Below are 26,396 nucleotides of genomic sequence, written 5' to 3'. Positions count from 1 at the left end.
TGAACAGAGCTGTGTGAGGGCTTATTTTTGTGGGACGAGTTGCAGATGGTTTTGGTACCAGTTGGGGGTACATAATATCTTTGATCTCTTTTTATTCAGATTTTTCAGACACAGAACGAACAAAAACCAGCAATTCAGTTATTGTTCTTTTTTTCGTACCGTTCACTATGCAGTAAAAGTGATAACACCGATTTGTTCGTCGGGTCGGTATGATTACAGAGATACCAGATTTATATAGTTTTTTATGATTTGCTATTTTTAGATACTAAAAACAATATTTTACAAAAAATGAATTTGTTTTTGCATCATCATATTCTAAGAGTTGTAACTTTTTTATTTTTTTGCCGAATGTGCCATATTATGGCTTGTTTTTTTGCGGGGTGGTTTGGCATTTTCATTTATACAATTTTCTTTACATATGACTTTTTGATCGCTTTTTATTCATTTTTTTGTGAGTCAGTATTTTGAAAAGGCAACATTTTTGGCATGTGTTTTTTATTATTTTTTTTTACTCCGTTCGCTAAATGGAATAAATAACGTGCCAGTTTTATAGAGCGGGTCGTTCCAGACGCTGCGATGCAAATTATGTGTATGTTTTTTGTTTATTTTTGTTTCATCACAAGCGCTGTGTTTTGAGTGGCGAAATGGATTTTTTGTGATTTGTGTGCACTTGTTGTGTTTTTTTTACTTTTTCACTTAGTCCCACTTTCGGACATGTATAATTTTTACTTTGCTCACAGGTCTCATAGTGCAGTACCAGTGTACTGCAGTGCATGAGAGCAGTCAGTCAGTGACTGACACATGACCTCAGGGTACTATGGTAACCATCGGGACCTGCGAATCTCATCGCGGAGGTCCATTGGTTACTATGGGGGTCTTGTGACCCTCTTGCAACAACCTAAATACCACTGTCGCGATTGACAGCGGTATTTAAGGGGATAATCGGCCCCATCTGACTGAGTATTAACAGTTTAGATTTAATATTTTTAGTGTTTGCATATATCTTAGCTCTTTCAGAGTGCTGCGGTGTTTCCTTTTTTCAATGCAGTCATCGAAACTTGCACCTAATCACACTTCGATAAGAAACCCTAACCTGCACATCCTATCTTTCTATCTATCACATTTCTTTGCTGTGCCCAGTGTTGGGGTCATTGCTTGTCTGGCATTTACAGATACCCTGCAGACAATGTTCCTCCCATCATCCTGCCCGCTCTCCCCGGTGAGTGGGGGTGAGTAGTAGTATACTATTACCTATCAGCCTGTAAGGTAAAAAGTTTATTTTCTCCTTCCTTCCTGTTGCAGCAGGCAGGCGGGTTGTCTGCGGCTCTCCCTCATGATATTGAGTCATACTCTACCCTCCCTCTCCTTTTTTTCTTATTTTTTCAAAAAAGCCACAGACTTAAGAACTAGCAGGGTGTGGTGAAGAGCTCCACTGAATACAGCAAGGAAGAAAGAGTGAAGACAAGCAAGGTGAGCGTTAGGGGGGCTAAAAACCTGCATTGGGGGGATAGTGCGAAGGTAGTACTACGTAGCTACATCCACTGGACATAGTGTGCAAACCTTGCCCATGGGCAAAGGGTCCAAGCAAAAAAAGACTCCACCGTTTAGTCCAGGGACCAGCCTGCAGCTGTTTGAGCTGTTCATTAATCTGTCCATCTCTTTTCACAGAGTCAAGATGTACGGAGGTCCCAGTGCAAAGTAAGAGCTCAGTCTGCAGACAGTGTGTGTGAGCCTGTCACCCGATACCCTCACAGCCAGATACACAACACCCAGCAGGAGAAACATGATGGCTTACCAGGGCGCACCTACTTCAGAAAGAATAGACAATTCATGTTGCATATACAGGCTTGTCCGACACTCCTATTTTGGATCATATGAAGTGCCTTGGGGGAGTCATGTGAAGGCGTCACTGACATGAGAGGCTAAGGTTGTAGTTGGGCGCACTGACATTTGTACTTCATTCTCTGAAAGGATGAGGTTTTGGTCTTCGGACATTTTTATTCCTTGACACCTTTCACCAATTTACGTGACTTTCCGATGTTACAGCAAAAATCAATATTTCCAGTCTAACATTATTTAGTAACAGTTTTTAATCCCTCTTCACTTCATCTGTTTCTCAATCTCTTAATACATTTCGGTTTCCTCCCCTCAATTCTTCCGCTACCCACCCAGCCTGTTTCCTTTTTCACTGAGTAACCTCAACTTGTCTCTTCTTGCTATCCCACTTCGCAAATCACATTCATTCTAATGAGCCTTTCACCTAACCACCAATGACTTAAAGGGGTTGTCCACTGAAAACAAGTTATTACCCATCCAAAGGATAGGTGATAACATGCTGATTGCAGAGTGTCTGAGTGCTGGGACCTGCACCAAACTAAGAACTTTTATCTCAGTTGCAAAATTAGAGTGGCAGGTTGGACACTCAACCACTGCTACCTTCCCCCTCTATAGGGCTGCCAAAAAAAACAAAGCCCAGTGCTCGGCGGCACAGTAGGTTACACATGCACATTGCAACTCCTGCTAAAGAGGATAAAAGTTCCCCTTTCTGCTGATTGGTGGAGATCCCAGCTGTCGGATCCCCATTGACTGCTATCACCTGTTTTGTGGCTATTTTCACTGAACTTAACAGTTGGCCGGGTAGGATCTATGTACGGCCCCTTCAAAGCGGTTGACCCACCATTACACTGTGTTCCAAATTATTATGCAAATAATATTTCCTCATATTTTCTCTAAATTACCTATCTGAATTGCAGTCATTGTTATTTTCCAGTCATCTACTATTCTAGTATAATTGCAATGTTGTGGAACAAACTGCCTATGAAAACAGTATCTTTAAAAAAAAAATAAACACTCAAAATGCATGTTCCAAATTATTATGCACAGCAGAGTTTTCAACCTTTTTTATTTAATTTTGAACAAAAAAATGGTCAATTGTGAAGTTATAAGCATTATCAGCTTATTACAAAATGAAATCAAACAGTTTTCAAGTGAAAACTTTATTCTAGGTGATGTTACATTTGCACATAGGACCCCTTGTTCAAAAGAAGCTTCTGAACTCTCTCGTCCATTGAATTTGTTAGTTTTTGGATAGTTTCTGCTTCAATTGTTTTGCATGTGGACAGAATACCCTCCGAGAGCTGTTGCTTAGATGTGAACTGCCTCCCGCCATCCTAGACATTCCTTTTGATGATGCTCCAGAGGTTCTCAATGGGGTTGAGGTCAGGGGAAGATGGTGGCCATACCATGAGTTTGTCCTCTTTTATGCCCAGAGCAGCCAGAGATGCAGATGTGTTTTTTGCAGCATGAGACGGTGCATTATCATGCATGAAAATGATCTTGCTGCGGAAAGCACGGTTCTTCCTCTTGAACCATGGCAGGAAGGGTTGTTTTAGAAACTCCACATAGATTATGGAGTTCATCTTTACCCCTCCAGGGATCATAAAGGGGCCGACAATCTCTCTCCCTATGATTCCAGCCCAAAACATTACTCCACCTCCTCCTTGTTGGCGTTTTCATGGGGTGTCCATCAACCAGCCATCCTCCACTCCATCCATCTGGACCATCGAGCGTTGCACGGCACTCATCGGTGAACAAAATTGTTTGGAAGTCAGTCTTCATGTATCATTTGGCCCACTGGAGCCATTTCTGCTTGTGTGCAGTGGATAGAGGTGGTCGACAGGATGGCTTACGCCCAGCTGCAAACCTCTGAAGGACCCTGCATCTTGTTGTTCTGGGGACATTGGAGGCACCAGCAGCTTCAAAAACTTGCCTGCTGCTATGACAAGGTATTTTTGCAGCTGCTTTTTTAACCTTACGCAATTGCCTGTTGGAAAGAGTCCTCAATTTTTCCTTATCAGCACGCAAACGTGTATGCTGGGAACCAGCTACATGCTTCTTGATTGTGCAATGATCACGATGAAGTGTCTTGGCAATGTTGATTGTAGTCATGCCTTGACCTAAATACTCCACAATTTGTTGCTTCTCAGCAGCCGACACATCCTTTTTCTTTCCCATTTTGGCTAAAAATGTAGGCTGCTTAATAATGTGGAACAGCCCTCTTAAGTAGTCTTGCCTTTATTTGGACACACCTGCCAAACTACTTTGCACAGGTATCTGCAATTGCTTTCAGTGATATAAACAACCTTGACACACATCACCATCAATGAGTTTAAATGACAAACAAAAAATTCTAACCTTATCACCCCTAAACTCTTTGTGCATAATAATTTGGAACACAGTGTACATAGCACATCCACTATATAGTAAAAAAAAAAAAATATGAAAATTTGCAAATGCATGTTGTTGACAAACACTCCCTCCAAAAAAAACTGTTGGGTGAAGAGTTCTGACGGTTTCTTACATAGTGTAGAGCTACCTGGTTGTCACAGTATATAGCAATTTGTAGGTCCTTCTAATGAGCTGAGCGCTGGTCACACACTCCCTTCTGACAGTACTTGGCATAGGGAACCTGAACCAGTGGTCATTAGAAAGGACATGGAAGGTATTTAATTCTTTTGGCTCCTCTGCAGTGAACTAAGGACATTACTCAGCTCATTAGAAGGACCTTCACATTGCTACATACTTTTAAAACCAAGTGACACCATCTTATTTAAGTGATTGTCATTATTCTACACTGGATCGTTAGTTTTAAATCATATTAATTGCAATTATTCATCTTGTATATGAAATGGTGGGCCAACCCCTTGAACCCCTCTAAGGACCTTCAATGTCATTCACTTTCTACCATTGTTCAGTATTAGGCAGTTTACTTTGTCTGACGTAGCACATTTTTCATGGAAGTATCTTTATACCGTCTACATTTTTTTTCCAACCATAGAGATCTAAGATTTCCCTCATCGATAGCTGAACCAGGGCTCCAGATATTCCGCATCGAAAAGATGAAGTTAATTCCTGTGCCCACTGAGAGTCATGGCGTGTTTCACTCCGGAGACACCTACCTCCTGGTCTTTAACTCACCTGAAGGCAGCTACATCTACGTCTGGAACGGTGAGGTTCTGTTTTTATGTCCCTTGGAAGGAATAGGATATTATATTGTAAATGTAGGAAATGGGCAGGAAATTATTATTGGGAGATCCATGCGACAAAGAAAAAAAAGATGTCAGTTCCCTTTAAAAAAAAATGTGACACTATTTTGAAGGTAAGTGGGTACGTTGGGGTTAAATGAGAATTTCTAGGAGTGCACACTTAAAAGTTTTAAAAAATTCGCTGACCCAAAATTTGTTGAACAGTGCACATTTTACTTATAGTCTCTTTTACTGTTAAAACCCATAGAGGTATTCTGCATACTCAATATTATTAGATATTTTTAGGGAATATATGTGTTACAAATTGGTATTCTCTTAAATCCTCAATTAAAGGGAATGTTTCAGCAGGATTTTACCCTCTAAACTATATATGTGCACATGTAAATCTTTCAAAGACAAATCCAGACAAGAGCTACATACGCATATAAGTAGTTTGGGGAAGTGAAATCGTGCTGTCAGTTTCCCTTTAAGCTAGTGATAGGATGCATCATTTCTGGTGTCTCGTTTCACCTATATCTTTATGCTTCATGGCAGGAAATGGAACCTCGGTAGATGAGAGGGCTGCTGGCGCCATCTACAGTTCTCAGCTTCACATGCACTTGGGTGAAAAACCCACTCAGAACCGTGAAACACAGGGTAACGAGACTCCAGAGTTCATGTCTTTTTTTCCTAGGGGAGTTACTTATTTGGTAAGTGAGAGTGACATATACTAGGTAGATTGTACCCCCATCATTTAAATTGAGCGCAAATTTAATTAAATGCTGTCTTACATGTGCCTGTGTTACATTATACATTTCCATACCTCAAAGAAGTATAATATCCAATAGTCCAAAATTAGTATCAACAAAAGAAAAAAATGAAAACAACTAATATATGCAATAACTTTATTTCAAAAAGTATGATTAAAAACTAACACAACGCCCAAACCCCTTGTAGTGGGAGTGGGTCCATAAAAACCTGGCTTGATAATTTCAGGGCAAAAAAAGGGGGGAGCAAAAAATGGGATGAAAATTCTACACGTCCCTAGAGTGCTCCCTGCCTGTCTGCGGAGGTTGGCACCCTCTTGGACGCAATATGGCGCCCCCGCTCCTCGACGGCTAGCCCTATAAGCCCTATGAGTCCCTTTATGTGGAGATGCTATATCACTATTGATCCACCTAAATAGCCCACAACACAGGGCCCAAAGAATAAAGATACACACGTTAAACCAAAACCAGGTGGTAATTCACCAGCAACACACCTCAGCCCCCAAAAGCCCTATACACAAGCCCTATACACTCAAGTACACAATCTATTGCTAAGGCAAGTACACCCTATAGAGTCCCTAGCCGGACGTCCCTGCCTATCAGCGTAGGTTGGCACCCTCTTGAACGCAAATGGCGCCCCCGCTCCTCGGCGGCTATCCCTGTTGACCCTTACTGAATCCCTACACGGGTTGGGGGATCCTGTGTAAAGGTGGTGCTTAAGGGGCTAACCTAGTGACCCGTAGCCACGAACCCCTCTAACTCGGTCAGACCATAAAGAAAAATAAGGACTGTTTAAAGACAAACCAGAAATAACTAGGATATACCTAATGGCCAGTAGAACTAAATAGTAACTTTTACACAAGGTGGAGGATGAATATAGCACTTCCACCACCTAGGAGTATACACATAAATGAGGACACATTTAAACCATTGGTACAATTAAAGTTATATCCCCAATAGCAAAAGCACTCATGCGTGTATATACACTGGTTGCAAGTTCACTGTTGGTGAAAAAAACAAAAAGACAATTAAAAACCTAATACACTTATCTGTGTTCAGGTTTCGCCTCTATGCGTTTCCCCCCCATGATGTGGTTCCTCAGGAGGCATATGGGAAATTAGAATTCCGTGTGCTTGAGTCACATCGGAGATACGTGCTGTGCCTGGTTGCAGGACGCCCATGGGGGCTGAGGTGTGTTGCTGGTGAATTACTACCTGGTTTTGGTTTAACGTGTGTATCTTTATTCTTTGGGCCCTGTGTTGTGGGCTATTTAGGTGGATCAATAGTGATATAGCATCTCCACATAAAGGGACTCATAGGGCTTATAGGGCTAGCCGTCGAGGAGCTGGGGTGCCATATTGCGTCCAAGAGGGTGCCAACCTCCGCAGACAGGCAGGGAGCACTCTAGGGACGTGTAGAATTTTCATCCCATTTTTTGCTCCCCCCTTTTTTTGCCCTCAAATTATCAAGCCAGGTTTTTATGGACCCACTCCCACTACAAGGGGTTTGGGCGTGGTGTTAGTTTTTAATCCTACTTTTTGAAATAAAGTTATTGCATATATTAGTTGTTTTCATTTTACATTTCCATACCTCCCAACATTTCCTCCCAAGTTTTTGGCACAATTAGCGCGTCGTGTCAATTTTTTAGACCATGCCCCTAACCACACCCATGTTCACTCCACCACCACACCCATTCAGCACTGCCGATTACATTGTTTTGTGAACCAGAATCTAAAACAGAATAAATATTTATTTCCAACAAGTAATGAATTAACCCCTTTCTGACATATGTCGTAATAATCTGTCCTTGTTCCCTGGGCCTATTTGACCAGGGACGGATTATTACGTCATCTCGATCGCCCACGTAAACGAGCTGTGCGCGGGCGATCTCCGCTGGGTGTCAACTGATTCTGACAACTGACACCCAGCACTAAGTGCCAGGAGTGGTCACACACTGTTCCTGGCACTTTAACCTCCAAAATGCTGCAATTGAATGGGATTGCAGCATTCTGGGAGCCGGCAGAGAGACAATAGCCCATCTGCCTTTGGATTGGAGACGCCATGAGGTCCCGATCATTGCCATGGTGACCCGATGTCACCATAACAACATCCGGGTCACCAGAGTTAGGAAAGTTGCTGATCATGTGCAGTGCATGATCAGTAAGCTTCTCTGTCAGTGCAGAGCTGACAGTTTGTACAACATGGGGATGCTGCTGCATTTCCATACTGTACAACGATCAGCCTGCAAAAAAGGATAGTCCCATAGTGGGACAAAGTAAAAAGGTAAAAAAAAAGTAAACAAATGTTTTTAAATAATTGTAAAAATATAAAACAACGCATAAATATTTGTGTGCAAAAAAAAAATATAAACAAAAAAGTACACATTTGGTATTGCCACTTCCGCAATGACCCGACCTATAAAACTGTCCCACTGGTTAACCCCTTCAGTGAACATAAAAAGATAAATAAAAAACAAAGCAAAAAGCAATGCTTTATCATCATACTGCCGAACAAAAAGTGGAATAAAACGCGATAAAAAAGACAGATATAAATAAACATGGTACCGCTGAAAATGTAAACTTCTCCCGCAAAAAACAAGCTGCCATACAGCATCATCAGCGGAAAAATAAAAAAGTTATAGCTCTGAGAATAAAGCAATGCAAAAATGCTGTAAATTATTTTTTCTATAAAATTGTTTTTATTGTGTAAAAGCGCCAAAACGTAAAAACAATTTAAAAATGGGGTATCGCTGTAATCGTACTGACCCGAATAATAAAACGGTCTCAATTTTACCAGACGCAGAACGGCATAAACTCCTCCCCTCCTCACCCAAAAAAATAATAAAATCCTGAATTTCTGTTTTTTGTTAATTTTGCCTCCCATGTCATGTGCCCAACTATGGTACTAATGAAAACATCAACTCTTCCCGGAAAAAACAAGTCCTCACATGACTCTGTGGGCAAAAATATGGAAAAATTATAGCTCTCATAATATGGTGATGCAAAAACTATTTTTTGCAATAAAAAGCGTCTTTTAGTGTGTGACAGCTGCCAAACATAAAAATCCGATATAAATTTGGTATCACTGTAATCACACCCAAAATAACAAAGTCGCCTAATCACTTATACCACACATGGAATGGCGTATGACATAAATAAAACCAATTCTTCACCTGCTGTTTATTTTTTTATTTCTGCCTCCCAAAGATCACAGTAAGGCTCAGCGCACACTTATCCTGCGCGCTGCGCTGAGCGCTTGTATCAGGGTTTCCGTGTAAATCTCTGAAATATGTGATACAGACAAAACCTCTGGCAGAAGATTCTCTATAATGAGGCAGATGGAGGCACTGTTGATGCCATCTGACCTGTGATCCGGGGATGTCCATCTTTTTATGGATCGCCCCAACGTAAGGGCAATGGGGTACTCGGTACCGGGTCCTTCAGTTCCCTCAGCGATAATGTCACGGTGGCCCGACCCAGACCGTGACCCTATGAGGGGCGCCCAATAAAAAGGCAGAGTTCGTAGATAACGGTAGTGTTCGTGACGCCACCTGTGGTATTCGGTCAGAGTGACCGACGCTGCTTAGGGGTCCGCTGGGGTGATGTAATGGCAGCTAGATGGTATACCTTCCCACAGGTGAAGTATATCCCCAGGGCTTAGATGATGATGGTGGATGGTGCAAGGCGCGGTGAATAACGACACAATGGGTGCAGTCAGGGCCGACTCCAGGATTTTGTGGGCCCCGGGCAAAAGAGTCTCAATGGGCCCACATACCACGATTCATGATGCACAGATACAGCGGAGAAATAAAGATATACTACATAGGGCCTAGCCTTCCCCCTCATCCTTCACATAGGCAGATATGCACACACACAATACACAGACATGCACACACACACACAATACGCAGACATGCACACGCACACAATACGCAGACATACACATACAGTACGCAGACATGCACACACAATACGCAGACATGCACACACACGATACGCACATACACATACAGTATGCAGACATGCGCACACACACAATACGCAGACATGCACACACACGATACGCAGACATACACATACAGTACGCAGACATGCGCACACACACACACAATACGCAGACATGCACACACACACGATACGCAGACATGCACACACACACAATACGCAGACATGCGCACACACATAATACGCAGACATGCACACACACGATACGCATACACATACAGTACGCAGACATGCGCACGCACACGATACGCAGACATACACATACAGTACGCAGACATGCGCACACACACACAATACGCAGACATGCACACACACACGATACGCAGACATACACATACAGTACGCAGACATGCGCACACACACACAATACGCAGACATGCACGCATACAATACGCAGATATTTACATACATATTTTTGAAGACAAATTCACAAACATACATAAATATGTACAGTCAAACACACTGATATACACACAGATATGCACATCATACAGCATACCCAGACATACAGACAGACACAACACACAAGCCTCATTCACCTCCCCCAGGCTTGTCACCCATCAGGCTCCTCTGGCATGTGGCTGTGGAGGGAGCGCTGCTTGATTGATGGCTCTCACTTAAACAAACATGGCCACCCACAGTGCATGCTGCAGCTGTGTCTGCTTCTAATGATGCGGTCAGGCAGACACTGTGCCTTTAACTTTGCTTGTGTGTCCGCCCGGCCGCGTCATTACTTGCAGAGACATCGCTGCACACTGCACTGTGCGTGGCCATGTTTATTTAAGTGACGGCTGAGCTCAAGTAGTGCCGAAGCTGCTGGGGGAGCTGCCCCACGAGTGGGCCCCCAATTTGTTCAGGACCCCGGCATTTGCCCCGGTACGCCGGGTGCTGACGCCGGCCCTGGGTGCAGTCTCTTTACCTTTACTGAAGGCTTCAGCATCCACAGTCCAGAGTGCCGGATGACAGGGTAGGCAGTGTCCGGCCGGTCTGATGGCAATTCCAGAGTCCCCTTATCCAGGTGGAAATCAGTAGCCTTCCTACTAGCGCTCGTGTGTTGCAGTACCCCCCTGCTGAGCAACTCGGTAAGGTCCTCACAACTTTTGTGGATGTTATGTGTTTCTCTCTCTGTCCCCCAGATGGATAGGACAAACCCGTATGACGGTGGTGGCCTGAGGCCATTTTATAGGGACCCTAGAGACGCCCCTCCTCCACAATTGCCACCGTGTCTGCTTAGGTGTTTAGGTCGGACAGCCAACTTGGAATTGACTGCCCTGCCGGTCTCTGAAGTAAAGCGTAGAGTCTATTACTCCCTCGGTATTCCGGCCACCGGCCCGCACTCCAGAAGGAGGCAGCCTCTCTTAGAACAGGACTCCTTCAGGTTTTTGTTCTCCTTTTGCTGTAACTTCGTGGCTCACTCCCTACAACACAATTCTCTTTGTGTCCTTTCTTAGGATGCTGCCGCATGGGTTGCAGGGGAATCTCCGTGTCTTTCTGTCTTGTTAGACCTCTGTTAGGATCCCACCCCTGACAGGGACCCTCTGTCTGCAGCTCCGATGTTCCACCTTTTCCCTCTGCCTGCCTGACAGGTATTCCCTGGGCCGAGCCCAGTCTGCTTCTCTGTCCCTCTCCTTCTCCTTCCGACTCTCCTTCTGACTAACTTAATAATCAACACGCCAGTTTTACCCTGTGTGAGGAGTGGCCTAGTGAATAGAACCCTTAGCTCCCCCTGGTGGACTGGAGTGTGAAGTGTGCTGTGTGTTTTGTGATACCTGGCAGGGTGAACTCCTTTGGTGCCATCAGACGTAACATCACTCCCCCTGGTGGAAGAACGACATTACTGCAACGACCAGGACTCTGGGGCGCTGCATTTATGATTGCATAAAAGTGCTGTCGGCCACAGTTTTGTGCACTTCTGTAAAGGACACTGAACAGAGGACAGACAGAGTCCAGAGTAACTCTGCTGCCTCATTATAGTGAATGGATCCCTCAGGGGTTTCATCTGTCACGTCACTTAGAGATTTATATGGAAACCCCAAAGTAAGTGGTCAGCGTAGAGCGCCGGATAAATGTAATGCCAAACATTATGTAAAATGTTCCCAATAAAAGCTTTAACTTAATCCACAAAAAAACAAGTCTCTACTCAGGTCTGTCATCTGATCTGTTAAGGGAAATATAGGGGCTTCCACATTACTGGTAGTACAAAGGCTCTGGAAAAGCAAAAAGGCTCCTCACTCGCCAAAAGAAATTCAGCAAATTCTCTGCTCCCAAATCCAAATGCCCCCTCCCTTCTGAGCCCCACAGTGTATCTAAAGCACATATTGCGTCCACGTTTGGCATTTCTCAAGCGATGAGAGCGTGCCTAAGTTACGGGTGCATGCCTCCAGAAGCACAGGCTGGTTGTGCTGCTTGTTTCTGGAAAATACCCATGGAGTCAATATAGTCACTACACCTGTAGATAACTTCCCCAAGGGGTATAGTTTCCAAAATGTGGGGGGATTCTGCTCTTCTAGCAATTAGGGGCTCTGTATATGGAGACTGCAATCTGTTCTAGGAACATCTGCGCTCGAGGAGGCAAATAGCGCTCCGTCCCTCCAGAGTCTCTCCACATGGCTAGGTTGTACTATAAAGCCACATATGGGTATTGCTACATTCAGTAGAAATTGTGGGACAAATTTTGGTGACATTTTTACCCACTTTTGTGAAAATGTAAAATCTGGGGCTAAAACCAAATTTTGGTGGTAAAAATGTAGTTATTTTTTCTTCACTGCCCAATGGTATAAAATTTAGGGACACCCCATGCTGTCAATATGATTCAGATGAATTCACTGAGGTGTGTACTTTGTAAAATGGGATGTTCTGCTGTTCTGGCACCTCATGGGCTCTCCCAGTGGACCATGGCATCTGCAAAACATAACAGTAAAATCTGGGGCTCCTTGCCTTCTGGGCTTTTGATCTGTGCCTAAAAAATTTTTCCCGGTTACATGTAGGGTGTTGGCGCACTCAGGAAAAAATGGACCTCAGTTTGTTGTAACAAAATTCCTATTAGCCCTTAAAAATTTTAAAAACTTGGGTCTAAAACAACATTTTAGTGGTAAAAACAATTCTTTCTTCACCGCTTAATGGTATAAAATTCTGTGAGGTACATGTGGTGTCAATATGATCCCTGGACCCCTAGATGAATTATTTGGGGAGTGTAGTTTGTAAAATGAGTTCACATATGGGGGGTTTCTGTTGTTCTGGAACCTCAGGGGCTCTGCCAATGTGACATGGCACGCTCAAACCATTCAAGCAAAATCTGAACTCCAATATGGCGCCTCTTCCCTTCTGAGCTTTGCACTGTTCCTAAAAAAGTAGTATTCCCCCACATATGGGGAATTAGCGTACTCAGGAGAAATTGCACAACAAATTGTATGGTGCAATTTCTCCTGTTACCCTTATGAAAATGCAATATTTGGGGCTCAAATATTTTTGTGAACAAAATGTGATTTTATTATTTTCACAGCTAAACATACACTCCCTGAGGTATATAGTTTCCAAAAATGGGGTCACTTGTGGGGGTTTCAACTGTTTAGGCTAATCTTTCATGTCACTGGTGATCAAATGCTGTACCTGCAGAAGAGGAGACAATTGTGTCTTCTCCTCAGGGTCACCTCCAGCAGAAGCAGCAACAGCTCCTGTGTCCTCCGTTCTGGCTGCTATCTGTGTCCTCATGTGTACCTGCTTCTTCATTGCGGTGACTGACTGTCATAATATGCAGGAACATGGGGACTCGGAGAGAGGCCACAACGGAGCACACAGGAGCTGCTTCTGCTGGAGGTCATTGTTCTTCTTCTGGCTGTAGAAAATACCTCAGTCCAGGAGAACGTAAGCAGTACGAAGAGCTGAACTCTCTGAACAAAGAGGGGTAGACAGAGGGGGCATGTCAGCTGCTTCTCACTAGTACCATGTGGGAAAAGAAGCTCCTGGTCGGGACTGCGGGCCGGAGTCTCAAAATCAGGACGGTCCTGCTACATACGGGATGGTTGGGAGCTATGCATTTCACAGCTGGCAAAGAATTGTGCATATGTTTTACAGACTTTCTTGCAAATTATCTCTTCAGAGAGGAAAATGATTGGAACTCGTGTCACTTATAGCAAGTAGCAATCATAAAAGTCGTTACCGACTCCCTATCGAGCCTTGTCACATGACTTAGGATAAAAGCCAAAACCAAAATCTCAATTTGCAGACATGGTGTTTTAGGGTACTGCCCGTTGTCAGTGCAAAGTCCATTTGGCTGGGTGAGAGGCGTCTGGATGGAAGGGGTATCATTTCTTGTAACATATAAAACTATGCACATGTATTAGCTGTACTGTAGTTTATTTCATAGACAGAATCTCATAGACCACTCTGTGAGCTGTAATGTTTTCATCACTAGCTGTCATTCCAGCTTTTTAAGAGGCAGACTTTATTGCTTTGTTGTGTAATCCAATGAAAATACAATACCTATAGCAACCTAAGAAATTCTTTGTATCTGGCATCAATGGGACTTGATAGTTTTTTCCGATATGGGATTCCAGATTAAAGAAACCGTACTGATAGTGACTCTGATCATTCCCAAACATTTCTGTATGTTATAGGATGGAGGAGTTTCTTCAGGTTTTCAACAACCACAAAAGGATGCAGTTGCTCCTGCCAACCATCTGTACCATGTGAGGGGAAGGAAACAAATTCGGGCTACTGAGACTGACTTGACGTGGGAAAGTTTCAATACTGGAGATTGCTTTATTCTGGACACTGCAAAGGTAATAATAATATGCTGTGATCATGGGTGTGGAGGATCCTGGTTGTGTGATCTCACTTATAAAGGGGAATTGGAAAGTAGAGGGCACTGCCCTTACTGTGAAGAAAAACATACATAATGCCACCCTCTTGTCATTATCGTAGACCAAGGAGTAAACAGATCATTGGATAGATTGTTCTGTCTCCTTATATATTTGTACATTGTAATAAAGTCACCCCTAAGCCTTAGTTTTTCCAAACTGAATAACCCCAAGTTTAATAAACTATTTTGATATCACAGTCTATCCATTACCTTAATAACCTTGGTTGCTCTTCTCTGTATCTGCTCTAGTTTAGCTATGTCATTGTTGTATTTCGGAGACCAAAATTATGCACAGTATTCTAAGTGTGGAGGCACTAGTAACTTGTATAAAGGCAAAACTGGTCATGAATATGTAGGTCTCTTGTAATGCATCCCATGATTTTATGTGGTTTGGCAGCAGCTGCCTGGCACTGGTCACTAAAGTTCAGTTTGCTGTCCACCCATATACTAAAACCTTTTTAAGTGACAGATTTTTTTCAGTGTTTTAACATTTAAAATGTAATTTTGCATTTTGATTCCTAGGCCATAGTGCATGAGCTTACGATTATGTACAAGCCCAATCTCTCATTTCTTTAAACATGTCTATGCTATTTAATTATCCTCCTTTGTGTTGATTTCCTTGCAGAGCTTAGTATCTTCAGAAAATATTGAAATTCTACTCTTTATGCCCTCTACAAGGTGATTAATAAATAGGTTTAAAAGAAGAGAGCCCAATACTGATGCATGTGGTAAACTACTGTTCACTGTGACACAATCAGTGTGTTCCATTAATAACCACCCACAGTTTCCCATCACTGAGTCAATCGTTAACCCAATTACACATTTTCCTTTTAAGGTACCGTCACACTGAACAATATCGCTAGCGATCCGTGACGTTGCAGTGTCCAGGCTAGCGATATCATTCAGTTTGACACGCAGCAGCGATCAGGATCCTGCTGTGACATCATTGGTCGGAGCAGAAAGGCCAGAACTTTATTTCGTCGCTGGACTCCCGCAGACATCGCTGAATCGGCGTGTGTGTCTTCACTGGTAATCAGGGTAAACATCGGGTTACTAAGCGCAGGGCCGCGCTTAGTAACCCGATGTTTACCCTGGTTACCAGCGTAAAAGTAGAAAAAAAACAAACACTACATACTTACCTTCCGCTGTCTGTCCTCCAGCGCTGTGCTTCTCTGCACTGTGAGCGCCGGCCAGCTGGAAAGCAGAGCGATGACGTCACTGCTGTGCTTTCCGGCTGCCCGATGCTCACAGTCAGTGCAGGAAAGCACAGCGCGGGGGACAGACAGCGGAAGGTAAGTATGTAGTGTTTGTTTTTTTTACTTTTACGCTGGTAACCAGGGTAAACATCGGGTTACTAAGCGCGGCCCTGCGCTTAGTAACCCGATGTTTACCCTGGTTACCAGGAGACCGGCATCGTTGGTCGCTGGAGAGCTGTCTGTGTGACAGCTCTCCAGCGACCAAACAGCGACGCTGCAGCGATCGGTATCGTTGTCTGGATCGCTGCAGCGTCGCTAAATGTGACGGTACCTTAAGTCCCATAGTTCTCATTTTATATGCCAACCACCTTGGATCAAATGTCTTTGAAAAGTCCAGATAGCCAACATCCAAGTCCTTATCCCGGTGTAGTGTGGAAGTGATCTCATCATAGAAGCCGATCTGATTAGTTTTACTGGAGCGATCCCCAATCAAACAATTTTTGGCTAGGTCAGGTTATTTCTATTGAGATGCTTGAGAATAGCATTTCTTACTAAAAATTTTGCTCGCAATAAAGGTTATCGTTACAAGTTTAAAATTTCTGGGCTTTTTTTTTTTTTTTACCATTTTGGATATTGGCACATTTGCTGTGCACCAGTCCTGTGGTGCAGAGCTTGTCGTTTTGGAATCCTTGAATATCTACTATATAAAGCTGAATGTGTATATATATATATATATATATATATATATATATATATATATATATATATATATATATATATATATATATATATATATATATATATATATATATATATATGTATATGTATATATGTGTGTGTGTATATATATATATATATGTGTGTGTGTGTGTGTGTGTGTGTGTATATGTATGTGTGTGTGTGTGTGTGTGTGTGTGTGTGTGTGTGTGTGTGTCCGGGATTGGCATCTGCACCGTCGCAGCTACAGCCACAAAATTTTGCACAGTCACACGTCTGGACCCCGAGAGCGTCATAGGCTATGTTGTGAGGCGAAATTTTAACCCCGCGAGTTCCAATTCACCAAACAATTTTGCCCCTATCTACATAATGGGGAAAAAGTGAAAGGAAAAGTGTTGGAGGCGTCGCAGCTGCAGCCACAAAATTTTGCACAGTCACACGTCTGGACCCTGAGAGCGTCATAGGCTATGTTGTGAGGTGAAATTTTAACCCCGCGCTTTCCAATTCACCAAACAATTTTGCCCCTATCTACATAATGGGGAAAAGTGAAAGGAAAAGTGTTGGAGGCAAATTGACAGCTGCCAGATGTGAACAAGGGGGACGTAAAGAGTGAGAACGATGGCGCCAAAGAGTATATACCGTACAGTTGCTAAGGTGGGACCCCGACATGGGATACTCACCACACACGGGGATATGAACACACACACAAAATGCGCCACACACTACAACGTGCTTGAACACATATACCACCCTCAGCACACATTTCACCACACATACACCAACCTCGCCACATAAAAGTCGAAACACAAAAGTCGCCGCTCAAAACTCACCACGCGCAAAACTCGCCACATGCAAAAATAAGCTCACGCAAAACTCGCCACAAGTGCAAAACTCACCTCATGGAAAACTCGCCACACGCAAAACTTGCACATGCGGAAAAATTGCCACATGCACAAAATTTGCAACACATGCAAAAGTTGCCTCACACAAAACTTGCACATACTCAAAAGGCACCAGACATAAAACTCACCACGCGCAAAACTCGCCATGCGCAAAACTTGCTGCACACAACTTGCTACACTAACCTGTCACATGCAACTCGACACACAAAAAAGTTGCTACATGCATGTCGCCACACGCAACTCAACACACACAACTTGACAAACGAAACTCGCCCTAAAACACACACAAGTCTGGTATTAGCCTTCAAAAATAAAAATCTGATTAATAAGCAGACAAACTACAAGAGCAACAAATGTACCATATAGGAAATACGGCAGCTGTCAGTCACATGACCTGTCTATTATGTGTATGTGTGAGCTAATATATACTGCCAGGGGGAGGGCTTCCTGTTGGCTAGGGATTTATCAGGCTGCCAATTTATCTTACAAATACTGAGGTAAAAATACTGAGCAAATAACGTGTTAACGAGGTCTAATACAGGAGATCACACAGGTATATACTATATACAGGGGAGATGACACACAGGTATATACTATATACAGGAGAGATGACACACAGGTATATACTATATACAGGAGAGATGACACACAGGTATATACTATATACAGGAGAGATGACACAGGTATATACTATATAAAGGAGGAGATGACATACAGGTACATACTATATACAGGAGGAGATGACACAGGTATATACTATATACAGGAGGAGATGACACACAGGTATATTCTATATACAGGAGCAGATTACCTACAGGTATATACTATATACAGGGGAGATGACACACAGCAGGTATATACTATATACAGGGGAGATGACATACAGGTATATACTATATACAGGAGATGACATACAGGTGTATACTATATATAAGGGAGATGACAAACGTGTATACTGAGGTGAAAATGAGAGGTGTGAGGTGAAAATGAAAAGGTGTGAGTGCAAAATGAGAGGAGTGAGGGAAAATAGTGTAGTGATCGGAAAATGACAGATGTGAGGTCGAAATGACAAGTGTTAGGCGGGAATGAGAGGAGAGGGAGAAAATGAGAGGTGTGAGGGAGAAAATGAGAGATGTGAGGGGGAAAATTAAAGATGTGATTGGGAAAATGAGAGGCGTAATGGGAAAATAAGAGAAGTGACGTGCTATAACTAACCACAGATATTTACTATGCCCAGGCAACGCCGGGCTCTTCAGCTAGTTAGATATAAAAAGGTATCTAATTCCTGCAGAATTCCAGGTCCTCTGAACCCAGCGATTGAGGGCTGTTTTAGTGGTGTTCGTTTTTATAGGTGGCAATGCACTTTTTGCTGCTTATGCAAGTAACAAGTATTGTATAATCTATATTATCCCTAAACAGGTCATCTGCCATATAATTTTTCTGTGTAAATGCAGAAGGGAAGATTTTTAATAGGCATTAGCCTGTCAATCACCCTCTTCCGCCACTACAACAAGGTCATTTCTGAAAAAAATAGTGTGATACATGTTTTCAGGAAATGCTCTCCTGTGTTACTGAGTTTACACTCATTTAAAGTCCCCCCCATTTGTGGGATCATCATGGAGAGGTCGTAAGATGCAGTTTATGGCTACAATCACAGTGATGGTGATGATTCTCAGGTCAGATAGACTTTCAGGCAGAGGAGACAGCTGTCTATAAGCTTCATAGCCTGCTGCTATACAGGGATTTACACTGCTATCTACGATTCTGACTGATACTCAGTGCAAAACTCCAGTCCTCATGGGCCACCGTGTCTGTCATATACAGCAGCATCATATCAAATCCCTCTGGGGATAGGGTCTTACGTGCAGTGCAATACTAAGCCTATGTAGTACATTATATTCTCACAGGTTCAAGTCCTCTTTTTAGACTAGCAAGTATTGTAAAATCTAAACAAAAAAAATATTTAAAGTGTTAAAAATAAGAACTAAAAAATGGTTTGATTAAAAAAAAGTCACAAAAACACATTTGGTATCACTTTGTACCTATACTATTATTTATCTCCGTTCATTAACAATGCAAAAATATAAAAAAAATCAATGCTATAATTACTTTGTTAATGCTGCCTTGTCAAAAATAAAATAAAAAGTGATCAAAAAGTTGCATGCAAAATTTTAAAATAGATTACAATGGTTTAAAAGTGGCAGAAAAATCTCTAACTCCGTCTGAGGACTTTGCATTACATTGACTTTCATAAAGTAGTCATTTGTAATTTATCTGTTCCCTCGTTCTGAAAGGAAATGGGGCCAAAGCGACACTCTGAATGGGGGGAATGCATGCTACTTGCACGGGGGCGTTGCATCCGGGCTGACGCTGGGCATGTTGCGGTCACTAGGCAATCACTACAATTGCTTATTTGTAATACGCATGATGGACCCTAGAAATATTACAGGGATGCACAGTTCTAAGTGGGCTCAGATAATCCTTAGTCTCCTTGTGCAGAACAGGCCCAGGAACCAGTGGGTTGCTGTAAGTCTTATGTGAACATAGATCCACAGATATAAATAATTAGAGATCATACTATACTATATATTTAATACCCGCGTAAAAATACGCAGCTTATTCGATTAGTATTTTTAGGCAATAATTATGTGTTTGCCTATAAATGACAAATGAGTCACAGCACAGCAGGGCAGATTTCTATTAGCCCCAATATCTTCAGGTTAATAGCGTTTTTTCATGTGACAGGTTCCCTTATAGGCAACGAGTACTCTTTGTACATACGTAACACACTGAAGATGCGGCACAGACGGCTGGCGCTCAGGCAGCCTCCACATCAGGGCGGACACATCAGGGCCTGCTTTCAACTCCAAAGTCTCAAGCAACTTTTGGCACAGACAAAGGGGGTGCATTGTACTGCAAAAGGGTCCATATACGGTTCTTGAAAAGGGGCTTTATTCTGCCTGCTCCATGCAGCTACTGCCACAGCCCCCTCTTCTGTCCTAAGCTTTAAGCTCTAGATGTTCTGGACAGAGGCTATAGGAGTCCAAACATGGCCAATTCTTACGTAGAGCCTGGGAGTAGGGTCAAAAAAGAAATCAATAATTAGCAGATATCACACTTGTGAGTGCAATGCGAGAAACTCACGTGAGTCTTACACATAATTTCTATGTAGCTGAATGCTCTGTCCGAAGCGGCGGCAGTGCTGGGTATTGCAATTGCAAATGTGATGCCGGCCTGACACTAAGTGCTGGTCCTCTAACACATGCAGCCTCTGCCATTCCCGGCACCCTCTCCTTCACCAATTTCCTTTTTAAAGACCCATTGAAGAAGGGAATCGGTCAACAGGTTTTTGCCACCTAATCAGAGAGCAGCATAATGTAGAGGTAAAGACCCCAATTTGAGGGATATGTCACTTACTAGGCTACTTTGTGTAGTTTTGATAAAAATCACGGTTTTATTAACAGGGCATTATCACTAGAGGACTAGTAACCCTGCTGTCAGGTAGTCATGAGCTCTGTATAACCCCACCCCCACTACCGATTGGCAGCTTTTGGTCCATGTAGAGTGTATACAGAGGGCTGCTAATCAGTGGTGTGGGCGGAGTTATAAAGAGCTCAAGATTAAGAGAACTGGTAGATCTGCTGTAGGAGGGTGGTGCTGGCCATCGCTTCACTGCAGTAGATAGGTGATTTTATGAAAACTACAACAAGCAGCCGAATGATATATCATTGGAATCAGAGTCTCTGTCCCTACATCATGCTGCACTCAGATGGGGCAATAAAAACTTGGTAATAGATTCCATTTAAGGGATTCGGTGGGAACAGAATAACTGTTCAAACCAAGTACAGGCGCTAGGTACACCATGGCGTGATCATTCATTTACATACACCTTCGCACCTGCTTTTTTTCCCCCTCAACCTCTACCCCCCAATCTTCACCCTCTTCTTTGATTGACCGCTCTGGCTTTATGGATCCAGAGAAGGGCGGAGATATATGGAAAACAAGCGGATGCAACGGTGTATAAATGATTGGGACAGCCATGATGCACCAATGACCTGTATTTGGTTTGAACAGTCATTCTATGCTGACAGAATCCCTTTATTAGATTTACCAACCCGCCATGCTAGAGACCTAGTGTCCTCCCAGCACCACCTCTGTGGGTCACCAGCTCCCTCTAGTACAGATGCTAATATCTGTTAGGACACCAGATTCAGATCTTACGGTGCAGTCCACTTATGGCTTCCCTGTCATCTGCTCAGCATTCAGGCTCAGGTGTAGATACTTCATACATAAGTCCGATTGTAAAGTGTAAAAAAAGCTCTTACAGGCATCATTGACGCTTGGAGAGGAGTTATTGCAACCTATGACTAGAATCAAAAGCTTAGTTTTAAACATGTTTCCAAACCAAAGTGCAAGAAAAGAGTGCACGCAAGTATGAGGAATATTCCACAATGCTTTACATCCAGTTCTCAATTGATCATGAAGGTGGCAATAATCAAGCAATATCGTAAGACAGTCTGAGAAACTCCATTTATCTCATGAAGATGAACCCTGTCCATATATCCTAGTAGGGTCCTCATCATTGCGAGCAGAGAGCCAATAGCTTAATGCTCTTCCCTCTATGTGATGGCGCCATAGGTCTAATAACACAGACCTTGTTCTCATTACTCCCTAGGTTATTTATGTCTGGTCAGGGTCTCAGTCAAATATACTGGAGAGGAACCGAGCACAGGATCTGGCCAATCAGATACGAGACAGTGAACGTCGTGGAGCAGCAAAGGTGGAAATTATACAAGAAGGGGAGGAGCCAGAAGAAATGATTCAGGTATGACCCACTGCCCAACATGGGCTTGTCAAGAAAGGGAAACCCCAAAGGATGAAAAGCACATTTGAGTTTTTCAAGCACTTGGGTCTCTTCTGTGACAATTGGTCAAAACACCAGAAAGGGGAATAGCCCAACTGCATTTCTATTGCAATGATATGCCCAACACTCCAAAATAAGGTGCAAATTGCTTATACAGAAAAGAAGAAAAAAGGAAAACATTGCAATTTACATATTAAAAATGCTCAATTTTTCAAGAACAAAAAGGAATTTGTACATTTTTACTTCCTTACTGCTTGTTGCCTAGGTTAATCGTGGCAGTCTTGCTGAGACATGCGCAGTGTTTGCAATTTATTTATTTTTAAATTAGAGTTAGTAATGCTGTGAAGCTGGCCAGGATAGCAGGACTGCATGGTTAGCTCCCAACTCTGTCAGCTTCAGTGCAACAGCGTTCCTCCGAAACTCCAGAGGCAAAGCAGTGACCTCCGGAGCTTTGCCTGAAACACCGGAGTAGACAGGTGGTCACCAAAATAACAAATGCAGTAGACTTTCTGGAGCAGTGGCGAAAGTAGATGTAAACAGACGGCAGGTGAATATCAGACAGGGGACTTGGATTTTAAGAGTCACTACAGCGGTGAAATATTTTAATTACCGGTTAAAAAAAAAAAAAAGCAAGAGTGGTAGTGAAATATATAGTCCACTAAATGTGCAATATATACCCAAAAGATATATGTATTGCCACCTTCAAGCAGATAATCAGAGAATTTGTGTAATTTCTAGATTTTGGGGAAAAGACCAGAATCTCTCAAAGAAGGATGTGTCGAGGATGACAAGGAAGCAGATAAAATCCATACAAGAGGAGCTGTGCTTTATCAGGTATACACCAAATAATGCTTTAATGTGGCACCAAGTACTTGCTACAGTCTCACAGGCGTTGTCAAATGGCACAGGTGTCAAATGCAAGCGGCAAGATGCAGGTGTCTCGAGTGGCGGATGGGGCAATCTTCCGAAAAGTGCAGTTAATATCAGAGGACTGTTTCATCCTGGACACTGCGGGGAAACTCTACGTTTGGAAAGGTATTCATGGCTTATAATGAGCAGCAATCAAAAGCTCATGGACTTTTACATACCAATTCAAACAATGATTTCTCATTAATGGAGGAACAGGTTAAGGTATTTATGGACTAGATTTTGAAAGATCTGCATGCAGATAAATACTTTGGGTGAAATCCTACAGACAGATTCTCTTTAATATCACTCTCCCTACATTTCCAAATATGTCACATTATGATAATGGACAGGATAACTAATAATCAGTAAAATTTTGATGTACTGGGGATCAAATGAAAATGACACTAACAAGCAGGGTGATTTTTGCAGGGAAGAAAGCAAATAAAGAAGAACGGGACCAGTCACTGGAGATAGCCAATGAGTTCCTGACACTAATGAAATATTCTCCAAAAACTCAGGTGAGTCAGTCGTTCCAACTAAATTCCAGCTTAGCTTCTGTGTTACATCTCTACAGCTCTTTGCATCACACATCTAGATTTGTTCCCTCTATGTATGCAAATCTTGCAAATCTATCAAAAGGCACACACTAAGGCACGTGTAAGTATATAGCAAATTATAAAACGAACATTGCAGAAGGAGAGAAAAAAAAATGCTGGGGGGTGGTGAGTGAGGAGAGCAAACGAGTTTCCCTCTGTCTTAATGACACCTTGTTACCTGCTAGATAATGTCTTATTCCAGAGGAGTCCATATATTTCTTAATATGCACATGTGCTAATAAGATCAATGGGCCGGAAATTGATCTGAAAATCTGCTTCCAGAATTTCTTTTAAAGGGAGTCCGTCACCCCAAAAATCATATATGAGCTGCGGCCATGTAATGCTGTAGCTAAGCCCCCAATGTAATCTGAAAGATGAGAAATAAAGGTTATATTAAACTCTCTCAGGGGCGGTCCCCGCTGCGGTCCGGGTCCGATGGGCGACGTGATCCGGGTTCAGTGCCTCCTATCTTCATGAGATGACATCCTCTTCTTGTCTTCTTGCCGTGGCTCCGGCGCACTTTGTCTGCCCTGTTGAGGGCAGAGCAAAGTACTGCAGTGTGCAGGCGCCGGGCCTCTCTGACCTTTCCCAGCGCCTGTGCACTGCAGTACTTTGCTCTGGAGGCGTTGGACCGGACCGCGATGCCCATCGGACCCGGATCGCCCCTGGGCGAGTATAATATAACCTTTCAAAACAAAGAAAAAAAAAAAAAAAAAAATGGAGTGAACCACCGGTCCAAAATGCAAACAGTCCTTTAATCAAAACATGTGCAGGTACACTGGGAGAACTTGGAACAGAAGGACGACGGCCGTTTCACGCTACTGCGCTTCAACGGGTCTCATCTTTCAGGTTACATCGGGAGCTTATCTACAGCATTACAGAATGCTGTAGATAAGCCCCTGATGCCGGTGGCCGCAGCTCATACGATTTTGGGGGTGACACTCCCTTTAACTAGAAGGGGGCATGACCAGTGTAGATCAGGAGAGCTGACTGTCACACTGATAAGGTCCCCCTTATTTACAAGGGGCTCTGGAGGCAGAGTCTCAGGGAAATTAATGTCTAGCCTATAAAATCTTCACATCCAATTTACAGGTTAAGAAATATTGACTCTTCTGGAATAAGACATCATATTGCAGATAAGTACAACAAAAAGACGGCCCCCCAAGAATATTATTCAGGGCACAAAATGTTTAGTTCAAAATATATAAAGTTTATTTAACCATAAGTACAACTTCATTTTTTTTTAAAAACATACATAATATCAAAATGTGCAAGTACCTCTGATCCAAAAGAACAACCAGTTTTGTGTGTGCTTAATGGTTAGTCCTGACATGCATACTGACTACCAATCTAATACATAACTTATTTTAGGTCGGATCATTTAGTAACAATTGCTATGCAGGCTCTAGATATATCTTTGCAAGGTGACTGCTTTAATAAATATTTAACGTGCCAATGTGCAAAAGTGCATGTCTATGTGCAGGAGTTTACACAGGGCTGACTGTGATAATGCTCGTACGCAATAGAGTAGTACGTATAACGCTACTTCTTAAGCCCCTATATTAAGTAAAAAGTCCCTTCATGATCGGCACTTGCCTAATTAGGACAGGAGTTAGTAAATATATCACCTTGCAAAGATATATCTAGAGCCTGCATAGCAATTGTTACTAAATGATCCGACCTAAAATAAGTTACGGTATGTATTAGATTGGTAGTCAGTATGCATGTCAGGACTAACCATTAAGCACACACAAAACTGGTTGTTCTTTTGGATCAGAGGTACTTGCACATTTTGATATTATGTATGTTTTTAAAAAAAAATGAAGTTGTACTTATGGTTAAATAAACTTTATATATTTTGAACTAAACATTTTGTGCCCTGAATAATATTCTTGGGGGGCCGTCTTTTTGTTGTATTGGACCTTCGAATGTGTTCTGTTAAAATTTATATGGACTAATATGTATAAAATATTGCAGATAAGGTATCATTTTATTCAACTTTATGACCTGCATGCCCATATAGACGGCTTAGGAGGGTTGGATCCTCCTGACAGATTCCTTTAAGTGTCAAAACCCATTAGCATTAGGGATCCTTTTTGAACTTGCTATGGAGCTCAATATCTTGTTAAACATTTTTTATCCTCAGGTCCAAGTAGTGTCTGAGGGCAACGAGTCTCCGCTCTTCAAACAATTCTTCAGCAACTGGGTGTGATCTCCACAATGTAACCAAGAAGGGTCCAAGCCAGCTCCATCTGGAATAGTACAATGCGCATCAGCCCTGCACAATCCTTGAGAGAGAGATAGATTATATATATAGATATATATATAGATATATATATATATAGATATATATATATTTTCAGTATTGGTGACTAAAACAGAGGGGGAGGACTCAAACACTCTGCAGACTGGGACTATTTATCCTGCACATTAAACATTGATTGCAATCTTTGTATAGAGTTCATCATTATTCACTTGGACCCCAAGTGTGTGCTACCTACCAGCTGTAGCATCAATGATCTATCCAACATTAACAATGCATGAAAGCTAGCACCT

General features: G+C 42.5%; 1 protein-coding gene across 1 annotated transcript; it reads left to right on the top strand.

Annotated features, from left to right (window-relative positions):
* The first annotated feature begins 1,295 nt into the window (after positions 1 to 1,295).
* Positions 1,296 to 26,158, top strand: CAPG (capping actin protein, gelsolin like). The gene is made up of 10 exons (XM_069752705.1): positions 1,296 to 1,470; positions 1,669 to 1,698; positions 4,838 to 5,007; positions 5,580 to 5,734; positions 14,412 to 14,576; positions 22,147 to 22,296; positions 23,074 to 23,169; positions 23,244 to 23,370; positions 23,674 to 23,762; positions 25,987 to 26,158. The coding sequence occupies exons 2-10, from the start codon at positions 1,676 to 1,678 to the stop codon at positions 26,050 to 26,052; spliced, it is 1,041 nt and encodes a 346-aa protein (XP_069608806.1). The 5' UTR covers positions 1,296 to 1,470; positions 1,669 to 1,675; the 3' UTR covers positions 26,053 to 26,158.
* Positions 26,159 to 26,396: the final 238 nt, after the last annotated feature.

This window comes from Ranitomeya imitator, chromosome 2 (genome assembly GCF_032444005.1).
Source record: "Ranitomeya imitator isolate aRanImi1 chromosome 2, aRanImi1.pri, whole genome shotgun sequence".
Classification (NCBI taxonomy): domain Eukaryota; kingdom Metazoa; phylum Chordata; class Amphibia; order Anura; family Dendrobatidae; genus Ranitomeya; species Ranitomeya imitator.
Note: the sequence above shows the minus strand (reverse complement) of the source record. Positions and strands in the feature narration are given on the sequence as shown.